Here is a 13,042-nt window from a genome sequence, read left to right as displayed (position 1 = left end):
AATTAAAATCATTTCAACATCCTGGAATTACACTAATCATCACAATATTGTATTGTTTGTTGCTCATTTCATGTGATTGATGATTCTACAGTGCCCATTATGTTTATATCTTCCAAACCAATTAGTATTTTCCCAAGAAGAAATGGTGTAATTTTGCTTAATGTATTTAGATAGATCAGAGAATTCTATAAAACGTTGTACTCAAAGTACAAAAATAAGTGCTTTATGCACACTTGTTAATACTGTTTTTGTCTCGTACTTCTGCTATCAGCTAAATAACTTCACATAAATAAAGTCAATAATAACAAAATGAAACAAAGCAAGAAATTGTTTAACACCGAGAAACTAGAAATGCATTTTGTTGACAGTTTGCTTTTCATTAAGAGGTAGGAGATAATAAGATGTGGTTATATTACATTCAGAAAAAGTAGAAAACTCCTGAAGGTATAGAAATAGAATACCAATAATTACATTAAAAATTATAAGCCTGTGAGCCCCAAAGTCTCTCAGGACTTACAACAGATAATGTTAAGTTTCAAAATAGTGTTTACATTTGACAAAAGGATGCATATTATTTGCAAATCATTTATTGCAAAATAGATATAATAAACTTTGTTAAATAGGATTTTAAATTTTATAAACACAGCTTATTTAGATAACAGAAATAGTTAATGACCAAAATGTTTTCAAGTAAATAAAATCATGGGTACCTGCTCAGTAGCATTAAAAATCTACATTAGAGTGTCAATTCATATTTTAAAGCTTTTGAACTTCTAATTAAAAATTTTTTATTTGTACATAGGTTTTTTTCTCCTGGGGAAAACATTTAAAAACTCACTTTATTTAAATATGAATAATAGTTCAGGCATTAAACTTATCTTTAAAAAGCTTATTATACCAACCTGGCATTTGGCAATAATAGTGGAAACTTAAAGTTTAGAATAGAGTTGGTTTATTTTTGGGATTCTGACTAAGTGACAAAACCTGCCAGATGATGCACTTTAAATAAGGATACTTATAATCAGTTCTATAAAGAAATGGAGAGAATGGACCACTAGACTGTGTATCCCACCAAGGAAAGAAATAGAAAAAAAAAATTGTATTCACAGTTTCTGGCATAAGAGTAGATGCATAGTAAACACAGACTGATAGTATAGCCTATGAAGAATAGGTTTGGGAATTAATAGTAATAGAGACTGTCAAGTTTATTTAATTTTCAATATTAGTAAAGAGAATAAAGAAAAAGGAAAACTTAAGTTCTATAAAAAGGGGAAATACCTGTCAATATTATTTTCTATTACAAATAATAAAACCGTTATATAGGAATAGATGAGGGGTTTTTGTGAAAAATAGTTGATGAGTAATTATAAAGGCGTAGTTAAAAAGTTGAAAAGTAATTAATATTTGGGAAAATTTGTAAAACACAGAAGAGGGGAAATGGCAACATATGTTTTAAAGTGAAGGTTTACATAAGAAGTCCTTTCTTGTATGGGGTGTAAGTAACTTGATTCAAGGAAAAATGCTTTGTGACCATTTTAACACCCTGTGGATCTTGATGACCTCAGCATTTGTCCCCATGAACTTTCTATCATCTGTTCCCTGTTCAGTTTGGCCTCTAGGCTGCTGGGTCTGTCAACTGAAGGCAGAACTAGGGACCCACCCCTGGGACAGGGAGGAAAACAAGGACTTGGTAGGGACTGGGTAGGACAGCTAGGGAAGATGATACAATCTTCTCTGTTTAACTGTTTTTCTATCCCAGTTATACATAAGCAGCGGACCCTTTAGTTTAAGTTGTAACTGCTGATTCTACAATATTAAAAAAAGAGCTATAAAGACAGAATCACTGTGTCATTAATTGTCTAAACTGGAACACTCGAGAGTAAGGGGATGGCTTCAGTAAATATTTATAAAGTGTAACAACAGACACAAGCTAGCACTGTCCTTGCAAACCAGAATGTGTGTCCCAGAGAGAAGATGCTAAAGCTTTTGTGGTGTTAATATTCTTTCAGCTTGAAGAAGTTCCTGGGGTGAGTTCCTGGGGTGGTTCACTTTCTTTGAAGTGCTGTTTCTTGATATCTCTCCTCCCCTTAGACATGCTAACAGTATGAGAAGAGTAAACAAGGCATATTCTTTTTCTTGATTTCTCTCTCACAATAGGAGAAAAGTCTGAAAGGGAGAGGCAGATCCAGAAGTGTTCTGTATTTTATCCTAGCTGTTTTGGAATGAATGGAGTCTTTTAGTTTCTTAATTATTTTTCATTTCTAGATTGGTTATCCATTTCTTTTCACTATTAGCTTAAGTATAAGGTCTCCTATAAAATAAAGAACTGTGGATGCATCAAGTTGGCTGTCTCCCATGAATGAGTCTATGTGTTAGATAGACACTGTTATCCCTATTAAACCTGTGCGTTTACTTTGTGTACGGACACTATATGGGAACACTGGTTTTTAAAATAGTCAACATTTTGGGGGCAATAGACTATTCTACACCTGTTTTTTTATTTAAAATATTAAAAATGTTCTACTTCATAAGTCAAAAAATAGCAGATGGAAACAGAGAAAATCTCATTTTCCTAGTAATCTCACTATTTAGAGCAGTCTTGGGTGGGAAAAACTAGTAATCTAAGAAAATTTTATTTTGTTTCAGTTAAAGGTAATCTAGATATTCTAATAGGGTAGAAGAACAGCAATTTGAGAAGATGCAGCTTTTTTACGGGTAATAAAATAAATATCGAATCTCACTGTTTTTTAGTTCTTCCTGTGTAACAGAGACTGATTTTGATTCTCACTAAGCTATATATTAATTGCTAAAATTTAGAACCCAGTTCTAATTTGCTTGATTTTTTTTTAAAGATTTATTTATTTAAATATACAAGCACTGGGTACAGTCAGAAGCGCAGGAGGGTGAGAGAATTCACCAGAGCCAGAGGGGAGAGCAGAGCAGGCAGACCGACGAAGTGCACTGTTGAGGGGAGCAGTGGGCGGCAGGAGAGGTGTGCGCGCCATGTGGGACCCTCGCTCTGTGGCCGGGGATCGAACTGGCACTGCAGAGGCAGGAGAGGTGTGCGCGCCATGTGGGACCCTCGCTCTGTGGCCGGGGATCGAACTGGCACTGCAGAGGCTGCGGGCAGCTTAGCAACCCAGTGCTCAACCACTGCGCTACAGGGGAGGCCCCTGCTTGATGTTTTTAAATGATTGGTTTGGGTTTTTTTTTTTTTTCTTACTTGGTTGATTGACTAGTTTAATATTTTTATGAAGATTTATTTCTAGGAAGCAATGAAGAAATAACAGAAGACAAATATTGATGCACAAGTTATGATAGGTATTTAAAAAGTGATAATTTCAAAAGCCCCCAAATATTAACATCATACCAAAAAAACCAAAAAAACAGAACAACCCAATGGTTCTGCTTGCTTTTTAAAAGTCCCATTTTTTTTTTTCTAGCTCATCACAAAAATACTTGCTCTACATTAGTTAACTTGGACAAAGTAAATACAAGCATATGGCATGGTAGATTACTTAACACTTTCTATGATTATGCTTTAATGGAATTAAAAACATTTTGTAGATTTTTACTAGAATGAGGTGATATTTCAACAAATAAATAAAATAAAATCTACTCAAATTCAGTCCTCAGGAGGTAAACATCATGAGTACTTCCACTTTTCTGGGAATAAGTAATAAGATGTTCCAGTGATTTTCTTAATGGATTGATATTATTGTATGCTTAAGTCTCTCTGCTTAACTTTTGTAATAAATAACTATGATTTGACCAGAACTAATGATTTTTCTCATAAGGAGACTCCTGTATTTACTAATTTTTCATTTTGATTAAATTTAAAACTCTTCTCAAACCTTCTGTCTTACATTGATTATACATGCAGAGTACTCTTTTCCATTTATTTTCAAAGATTTTAAATAACATCAAGACTCTTGTTCTTGGAATTTAGAATACTTATTAGGACTGAGTAGAAATTTGTCTGCCCCCTAGGTAATTACTGTCTGAAAATTAAAGCAGGTCTATGGTGGGGGAGAGGGAGGAAGTGGAGAGGGTAGTATGAATTTGAAGCTAAGAATTGTTTAAAGAGAGACTTTCTCATTCTTAGAATTAGTTTGATCCAAGAGTTGGTTTGAGGTCAATGTGAATTATATCCAAATTCATACTTCCTATGAGATAAATATATGTCAAAATATGATGTGGTTATTTGTTTTAACTTAGTCATATTTTTTCTTGTATTTTTCTTTTTAACAAAAGTGAGAAAAGAAAAGATTAAAAAAAAGGTGAAATAATAAAGATTATAGCAGTTCCCAACTTAGTTGCACATTGGAATCATCTAAAGATCCTTAAAAGAAGTCTATGCCAGATTCAGACCCCAAGGCATTCTGATATAATTGGCTGGAAGTATAATCTTGGCATTGGGAGTTTGATAAACTCTCCAAGTATTTTTAACTTTGAGAACGTGCTCCAGACAATATGAGAAATAAAACATTAAGTTGAAAACACAATGTTTTTCAGCATTTCAGCTGTTGCTTGGAGACCCTGATATCTGATTGGAGATAAGAGAACTGAAAGGTTGTCAGGACTTACTATCGACATTCATCACACCATTTTGATTGAAGTCTGGATTGATTTTAGATCACAGAATTCCATTCAAGAACTCACAAACTTTTCAGTACCTTTGTGTTTAAGTCTTACCCTGTGTTCTGTTGAATTTTATACAGAACAAGGGATGGATTTTTAAATGGAAATTCTAGTAACATATGTCTTAAATCACTGATGAAATTGGAGCAGTAATAATAGTATTTGGACTTTGATTATTTCTGTTTTGAGGAAAAAAAGCAATGATTTACAATGAGAAGAAAGCAGTACCTTCTGTTTCCCTCTGTCACAGTTTAACATATCACCAACCTGAGCTATTTCTGGAAGAGGCATAATACTCTTGGGGATTTGGGTAAATAACACCCTGAGGGGGTCTGAAGAAGCAGCTTCTGATAAGCAGCAATGGTTGTAAGGTTTACTGTGACAATTTCAAGACCTAAAGCCTGCTCTGGTATCAAAGCTGTCTGATACTTATCACAAGTAAATGGAAGGGTAGGTAGAGAATTTCTTGACAGATTGAATATAAATGGATTAGATGGTTGAAGTTAACAGAACTGTTGCTGGATGCAACAGTTACTGATGGTGGTCTGAGGGCTGCAGAAAGATAAAAGAAATGAGAATAAATCTTACTTTCTGAAATGACTTTTCAGTCAATTTTCTAAATATGAAAAATTATTATGTAATACTCTAGATATGATTTACTTGCTTATGATATTAGAAAAGAGCAAATGAGACAAGATGAAAATAAATACGAACAAGTCCAAATGTTGAAAATGGGAAAAAGTCATTTCAAGTTGGAACGGTTGCTTTGCTGTTGGGAACCTTGGGCAGGGTAGCAGTTCCAGGGAAAAATATACATGGACTAATGAAGTTAATAAACAATGGGTCTTGACTTGTCTCAGCCATGTCTGTAATACATCACAACAGTTTCTAGGAAGTCCCCAGGAACAACAGGGGACAGAGAGATGCTGACCTATAACAACTTGATGGCATTTTTAGACTAAAATGATACTCCATTAAACCCTGGACAGTGTTTCCTGAGTCTGCAAACATGCCCCTTCTGCCTTTTGTGACTTTGTGTATCACAGAGCAGCTGAGTCAGCAGTTACAACTCTAATGTTTACTTGGCTCCCTCTGTTGTAACTGGCTGCTCAGATCTGCTCAGCCTCTGAAGTCCAGTTGACTGAAAGATCTCTCTCCGTTCTGTCAGGATTTGTAAACAGACCTCCAGGCTGCTCATGACTCTGGGAAGTACAACTTTTAGGGATTATGACTCTTTAGCTTTGTATCAGACAAAAGGCTCCTTAACTTTGATTTCATTAGGAATAACGTTCTCATGGTTGGAATTCTACAATTAGCATATACTGCACAGTCTCAGAAAAGGTATTACTTCAGGGAAAGTATTACTTGTGATCATTAGGGGACTGAGTTAGATGTTTATTTCTTCCATATAGAGTTTCGTTTGTCTTATTGTTAATTGGGAAAAAAAAGATATCTTCAGAAGGTTCCATATCCATCCCCTCGGGCAGTCACTGCAAAAGTGGGGTAGACCTCGTATGTTGCATATGCTGCTAAATCTTGTCCAAGGGTCACTGCTTGCTTGAGCTGGGCTGCAGACACAGCGGCGGTGGCACTGGGGACGGCATATCCTGGAGGAGCAGGCAGAGAAAACAGGAGAGGGATTCTCATTTGCATTTTTTATTACGTACTGTCCTCTTTTTGGATTAAGAACATTTAACATATTGCCTTAGGTCACAGTAAATATGTCTGCTTGAACAGGTGCTCCCAGGTGTATTCAGTCATCTTATCTAGACTTAGTGATTTTTAAAGTGACATTTGAAAGTCCTAGGTCAGTCTTCCTGAAAGTGTGGTCAGCTATCGGTTAGAATCACTTTACACTTAGAAAATTAGAAACAGTGGAGGTAGGTGCTGAGACACTTAACAGGATGCTGAGTTCATTATAACCTATGATTTAGAACTTTTTCAGAGGGTCTTAGAATTTATAAAGGAGGGAAGCGATTAGTGAGTTGGCAGGGCATGGGGGCAGGAGTTTGGGGAATCTGGTTCTGTTATACCCCCCATGCCCCCCAGCCCCCAAATGAAAGGTTAAAGCCATTGCCTTTACCTAAGAAAGTTGTGTAGGCATTAGATAGACTAGTGGAAGAAATACTAGTCTACTATCTATCAATAGTATTCTTTTTAGTAGCACCAAAAATGCAAATATCTGAAGTAGAATCCTATATTTCTAAATCATGTACAGTGTTGTAAACCAACATTACCTTAATAAAAAATACATATAAAAAATTAGATAAATGCAATACCTAGCCTGTTCACCTTTAGACCTGTGAATGGCAAAACCTTCCTTTTCACCCCCACAGTCAAATTGTCTGAGGTGTATTTGGAAGCCTTGATGCCTATCCAGACCCTTAGAGAGCCAAGGGGTTTGAGTGATAAGACAATTGTTTGTGTTTTTATAATAGTATTGTGTCTAGTTGATTAACAGTCACTTTTGAAGAAGAGAGCATTACAGTTATTATTTAAACTCAATGTTTCTGTGAAAGTTTTATACTAAAACCTGGATATTTCTGAGACCATCCCAAATATGTAAGGTAACAGGAAGAGGGAAAATATACTGAAGCAGGGCCTCCCCGGTGGCGCAGTGGTTGAGCCCTGGGTTGCGAAGCTGCCCGCAGCCTCTGCAGCACCGGTTCGATCCCCAGCCACCGGGTGAGGGTCCCACATGGTACGCAGACCTCTCCTGACGCCCGCTGCTCCCCTCAGCAGTGTACTTCGTCAGTCTGCCTGTTCTGCTCTCTGTTCTGCTCTCTGTTCTGGCTCTGGTGAATTCTTTCACTCTCCTGTGCTTCCGACTGTAACCAGTGCTTGTATAAATAAATAAATAAATAAATAAATAAATCTTTAAAAAAAGAAAAATATATACTGAAGCAATGAGTTGGTACCTGATTAAAAATAAAACCCATTTGGTTTATGTGCTGTGGAAGTCTGCCCAACCCCAGATACATTGATTTCTTTCTGATGGTTTCTCAGGAAATGGTGGCAGGAAGTTTACTGGACTATTAAAAAAAAAAATGGAATCCACCCCTGGCTCTTTCACTTTGGGCATAATGCTGACTAATGCATTAGTGAAGTTTGCTACATTTTCCAAGGATATAAGCGATGTGTTAACAATTACTTCTTCATATTTGGAAATAGTGTTTCTAAAGTAAGGGTGTGTGTGTGTGTGTGTAGATTTTATCTTTAGGGCATTTTCGTTTCATTTGGTTAATTTCTTAAGTACATGGGTATTTGTGTATCAAACAGATCCTTCCCTTGGAACCTGATATTCTTTGCTTGAGTCCACAGCAAAGTTTACCAGAGGATCTCTGATTATTAGGCATTTCCCCAAAAACTTTTATGTCCTCAACATTTTTAACTTATGGTAGGCATAAATAGAAGTGATAACATGATAAAACATTCCTGGGGAAAATAAATCCTTTCTGATGTGAAAGCAAACTAAAATTTTCCTGACAGTGGCTATTTTTATAGTGCACAGTTAGGAGCCCTTAAGTGCAGCTTTTTGCAAGACAGCGTTCAACTTTCTCCAAGAACTGAGAAGCTCTGGCTCAAGTCCCCAATGACAGACATGTTAACATCCTGTTTCACAGAAAACAAGCACAGGGGTTAATGACCCCGCTGTTGCCCAGGGGGGACCTTGGTCTCTGCTCTGACATCTGTTGTACTGATAACCTTGTAGGGGGTTACACACCTTCCCCACATTCTATAGCTATAAAGCTGATTTGAAGTCTCACTTGAATGTGAAACATGATTTATTTCAACTTCACTTGCCAGGATGGAGGATATATTAGCAATTTTTGAGAAGTAAAAGCAAACAAGAGGAGTCCCTGGTGTTGTGGATTTGAGGAATATAGTTCTTACACTTAGTCCTGGCTAATATATGAATTAATCAATAGGAATGTCCTATTTCTGTGTCTACACAAAATTCTCTGATTTGAGCTTATGAGGGGTATGCCAGTACAAGAAGTCAGAATGATAAATTTCTTCAGAAGAAAAAGCTTCTATTACTAAAATATAATACAGTAATCTGCTTAAAGAAAGTTTGCAAATATTATTTTTAATCTCTAGAGAGTTTATTTTTAATTGAGCATTTGTTGTGGGCATATAATAAGTGGGAGAACAGCTTCTAAATACGAACCCAAAGGCATGCTAATCTACATATAGGCTTTATTTTAAGCAATCAGCATATGCTCCTGACCAAAATGACAGAATATATAAAATGAGGTCTGATTATCCACATATTGAAAGGACTCCCTTCCAACCCACACACTCCCACAATATTTTTGATTTAAAGTAATTTAAGAAAAAATGTCATCTCTACATTTCCTTCAGAATGCAAAATAATAGAAGTAGAATTGAAGATTAGGATTGAAGAGGGAGTTCAAGGATTATTTAAAAATTGGTTGACCTTAATTTTTCCAGTATCTGGTTTCTTCATCTGCACAATGGGTGCAAGGATTGAACCTCTCTCTTATGATGTCATGAACATTACTGACATAGCGGAAAGCGTGATGGGTATTTAGGTGAATGCCTGGCACATAGTGTTTAAATAAACATCCCAACTCTTTTACTAAAATTAAAGACAAAAAAACAAAACAGATCAGATGCAGAGTTTGCTCATTTAAGATCACTCAGCTGCTTTAAAACTAAGTGAAGAGGAGACCTCACTTTCACTGTCCGCTCAATTCTTTTCACTCATATTTCAGTGGTTTATGCATGTGGTAAATTCATTTATGTCACAGTGGATGTAAATCAGATTTACTGTAGGTCAAGTTCACAAACAACTCTATTAGCACATGGTCCCAAAGCAGCTTTCCCAGACCCTCTCTACAGGGTGCCATTTCAGGCACAATTTTTCCATACCTGGAAAAGCAGTAGCAGAAGCAACAGCAGCAGCTGCAGTCTGAGCATCAGCTCCCTCAGCCGGAATGCCCAGGGTCTGCAGGGTGTACTCGGCTGCGTATGTCTTTGCTTCATCCATGTAGGCGCTTAGCTTGGGAGGCGTGAAAGGGTGGCTGGAAAGCACAGTCACAATAGATATTTTAAACTCGTGCTTATGAGAAAAATGAAAACTTAAGGTGCTACTAACTTTTAAAGATGATCAGATAATGGATTTTTTTGTCGTTGTGGGTATTTTTCATTCTCTTTGCTAGTTAAGCTTCTAAATGTACATGAATGTAGGAGTATTTGTGAATTGATCTACAACAATGGTAGTTGATGACTTCAGAGCATACTTGTAACTCATTACTGTACACGTTTTTCTATGTATATGTGAAACACAATGGCTCCAAAAATATGTAGAAATACAGGCTTCAGCTAAAATTCATAAGGCGATATCCATTACTGTGAGGTCATATGTTTGGCCCCAAATTTAAATGACATATACAATGTTATGGATAAAATTAGCAATTTCCTATGGTTCAGACAGATCTGAGAATGGACTATATTTTTGATTTCTATCCCATTTTACATCTGCAATTTTCCACTGGTTGTTTATTCCATATATTCTTCTGTGAAATTTAACAACTTTTAAGTGCCAATCTTTTAGCTGGCACATACATTTCAACTACACATTTCCACATTTTCATTTAAGGGAAAATGAGTAGGTTGTAGATTTCAACACTGATCATGTTTAGATAGTGATAAAATATGCTTCATTTCTAAGACATTCACATTCTAATATCTAAAGGTTTAGGGATTTTGGAGAAGTTACGCACATTGCCGGGTTCTGACTGGCCAGAGCTGGAATGGTTATTTTGTATAAGAATAGTTGTCTTTGGTCTTGTCCAATGGCAGAGTGCAGCTGATATACTGGCTGTCCCCAGTTATTTTTCTGACAAATTTCTTCTAATATCTATAAGAGCAAAAAAGTGATTTCTCTGTTCAGATATCACATTTGTATTATTTCTCCAGCTTTCAGGTATTTAAACTCAAATCTTCTCAGTTTAAGCTAATCTACGAAGATATAAAATGCCATATGATTTAATGACTCATAAAATTTAAGATGAACTCAATTTGAACTCCATTTAAAATTCTATGTTAATTCATAAAAATAATTTTTACAACATTTACTCTAATGCTTTTAGTTTAGTCCATTAGCTTTAACTTCCCCCCAAGAGTTTAATTTTACAACTTGTTTGATGTATATTTCCATTTAAAAATATTATATTTCCCACAGTGTTTCTGAATTTACTCGTCATTACCCCCAATCTTTCTATTTATAATGGTTTAGAGAAGATAACATATGAATACGTTCTTGTTTCTTGTCATTTGTCATGGAGTTTTAACTTCACATTTTCAAAAAAATAATTAAAAAGTTTAATGGGTTAGTATTTACTGATGAGCATTAATAGAGGGGTGTTGATGGTTTCACCATCTTTGACAAAATCTGCTTCAGGATATTTTTATAACGATCTGATTTTTAGCATCTTCCTGCATGTTTGTCCTTATAGCATTACTCCAAACATAGTTTTTCCTAAAGGCACATATTTTCTTTATCCCTAAAACCATATTTGGTGGATCACAAACTCTGATGCTCCTATTAGTCAGCAGAGTCAGTAAACTGTGCAAAACTAGCTGTGTAAAACAGGCATAAATCTGAAAAAATATAACTGTGGGAAAGTATGATTCCCCAAGGATGAATCTATTAAGCTTCTTATCTCATTTGTTCTAAGCTAATTCAGCTGCAATAGCATGACATATTCAAGTTTATTAAAACTGTACATTGCTCCAATTTTTTTCTCTTAACTTTTTAATACTCTTAGTTTGTAGCATCTTTCATCTAAAAAGTGTTCTCAAAGGCTTCTGGTTAAAAGTAAATTAGGTACTGGGCCTCCCCTGGTGGCGCAGCGGTTCAGCGCTGGGCTGCGAAGCTGCCCGCAGCCTCTGCAGCACCGGTTCAATCCCTAGCCGCCTGCGAGGGTCCCACATGGTGCAGACCTCTCCTGCAGCCCGCTGCTCCCCTCAGCAGTGTATTTTAGTAAATCTGCCTGCTCCGCTCTCCCCTCTGGCTCTGGTGAATTCTCTCACCCTTTCGCGCTTCTGACTGTACCCAGTGCTTGTATCTATGTATGTATGTATGTATGTATGTATGTATGTATAAATAAATAAATAAATAAATAAATAAGTAAATTAGGTACTAAATAATAAATTAACAGAGGGATACTCTTGCTTCCCTTTTAATTCCCACAGTGCAAAACACTTGCTACAGGAATACAGACTCTTAAGTAGGAACTATAGGGCAGTGCTTGTCCCTTGACCCTTGTTGGGAGTTCATAATTCCACTCTGGAATTGTTCAGGGTCCATTTCTGTTGGTTGGAGTGGCATGATTTTCAATTTCTGAGTGACAGTTATAGATATGCAGAGAAAAATGAAAGAACTTTAATTAGTTGATAGAGAAGATTTCTCATACTGTAAAATAAAGCATGACTAATTTCCAACCTGGCTTTAATATAAAAAGCAGAGATCACTGTGCCATTAGAACTACTGTCCAAGACTTAAAAGTTACTGCTATATTCTTAAAAGATTTCTCCATGTCCCAGTACTCCAGTTGGATTCCTTCATTTGCTTTTTTTTTTGCTTTTTAACTCAAGATACTACCATCGATAACAAGGGGTTTTCTTTTAAACAGTTTTTTTTCAAAGAAAAAATCTTAAATGGTCTATTCATTCCTTGTCATGAATATTCTTCATTTGCTAAGTAACCTGGCTCACACACAATTGATATTTATTCTGAGCTATGGTCTTTGCTCCCTATTATTTTCATTTTAGGTATAGGTATAGGTCTCAAGATCTGTGCATTTCAGTGACAGATCATTTTAGGTTTCAAATTTTATAATTATGAAAAGAAAAAGGAGTCTATAATAGAGTAATGGCACTTGACACCCATCAGGCTACCACTGTACATTACTTTGGTCACGTTCTCTACTGAACAAAACAAAACAGAAGTCCATGTGGGGATCTAGGCAAATGGAAGGTAATGGATGGTCTTTGGCCTATGTTAAAGAATCTGTCCCTGGAATTAACATCACCTACCTGGGGAGCAAGTTTAATTCCTTGAGGCTTTAAAGTGACAGGATTCATTGGGGTGAGCTCCATCCCAGGTAAAAGATCAAAGAGTTTGTCTTCTCTCTTGTCTCCTTTCACCTGGTATCCACGCCCCAGGCCTGTGTATGCCAGATAGCCACGGCCGCCCAGTCCTCTCACTCCCGCAGCCCCTACAGGTACATTCATGTAAATTTCTAGGAATGTAAGAAGGCATTAAACTGAATCAAACCACCAGAAAATCACCCTGAATCTTACTGTAATGGAAAAGTTAGCCCATGTCACATTGATTATAGCTCTGAAGATAGGTAGAAAACTCTAGGAT

General features: G+C 36.3%; 1 protein-coding gene across 1 annotated transcript in view; it reads right to left on the bottom strand.

Moving 5' to 3' along the window:
• Positions 1-5,707: 5,707 nt before the first annotated feature.
• A1CF (APOBEC1 complementation factor) overlaps positions 5,708-13,042 on the bottom strand; it is a 75,547-nt gene continuing 68,212 nt past the window's right edge. The window contains exons 9-12 of the mRNA XM_037496093.1: positions 12,709-12,914; positions 10,392-10,528; positions 9,538-9,689; positions 5,708-6,248 (exon numbers count right to left, since the gene is read on the bottom strand). Coding sequence (XP_037351990.1) covers positions 6,097-6,248; positions 9,538-9,689; positions 10,392-10,528; positions 12,709-12,914 — 647 coding nt within the window. The 3' untranslated portion in view covers positions 5,708-6,096. The remainder of the gene's footprint in view (positions 6,249-9,537; positions 9,690-10,391; positions 10,529-12,708; positions 12,915-13,042) is intronic.

The sequence above is a fragment of the Talpa occidentalis genome, unplaced genomic scaffold, assembly GCF_014898055.3.
Source record: "Talpa occidentalis isolate TD23 unplaced genomic scaffold, MPIMG_talOcc4v2.1 talOcc4.8, whole genome shotgun sequence".
Classification (NCBI taxonomy): domain Eukaryota; kingdom Metazoa; phylum Chordata; class Mammalia; order Eulipotyphla; family Talpidae; genus Talpa; species Talpa occidentalis.
This window is presented reverse-complemented; position numbering and strand designations above follow the sequence as displayed.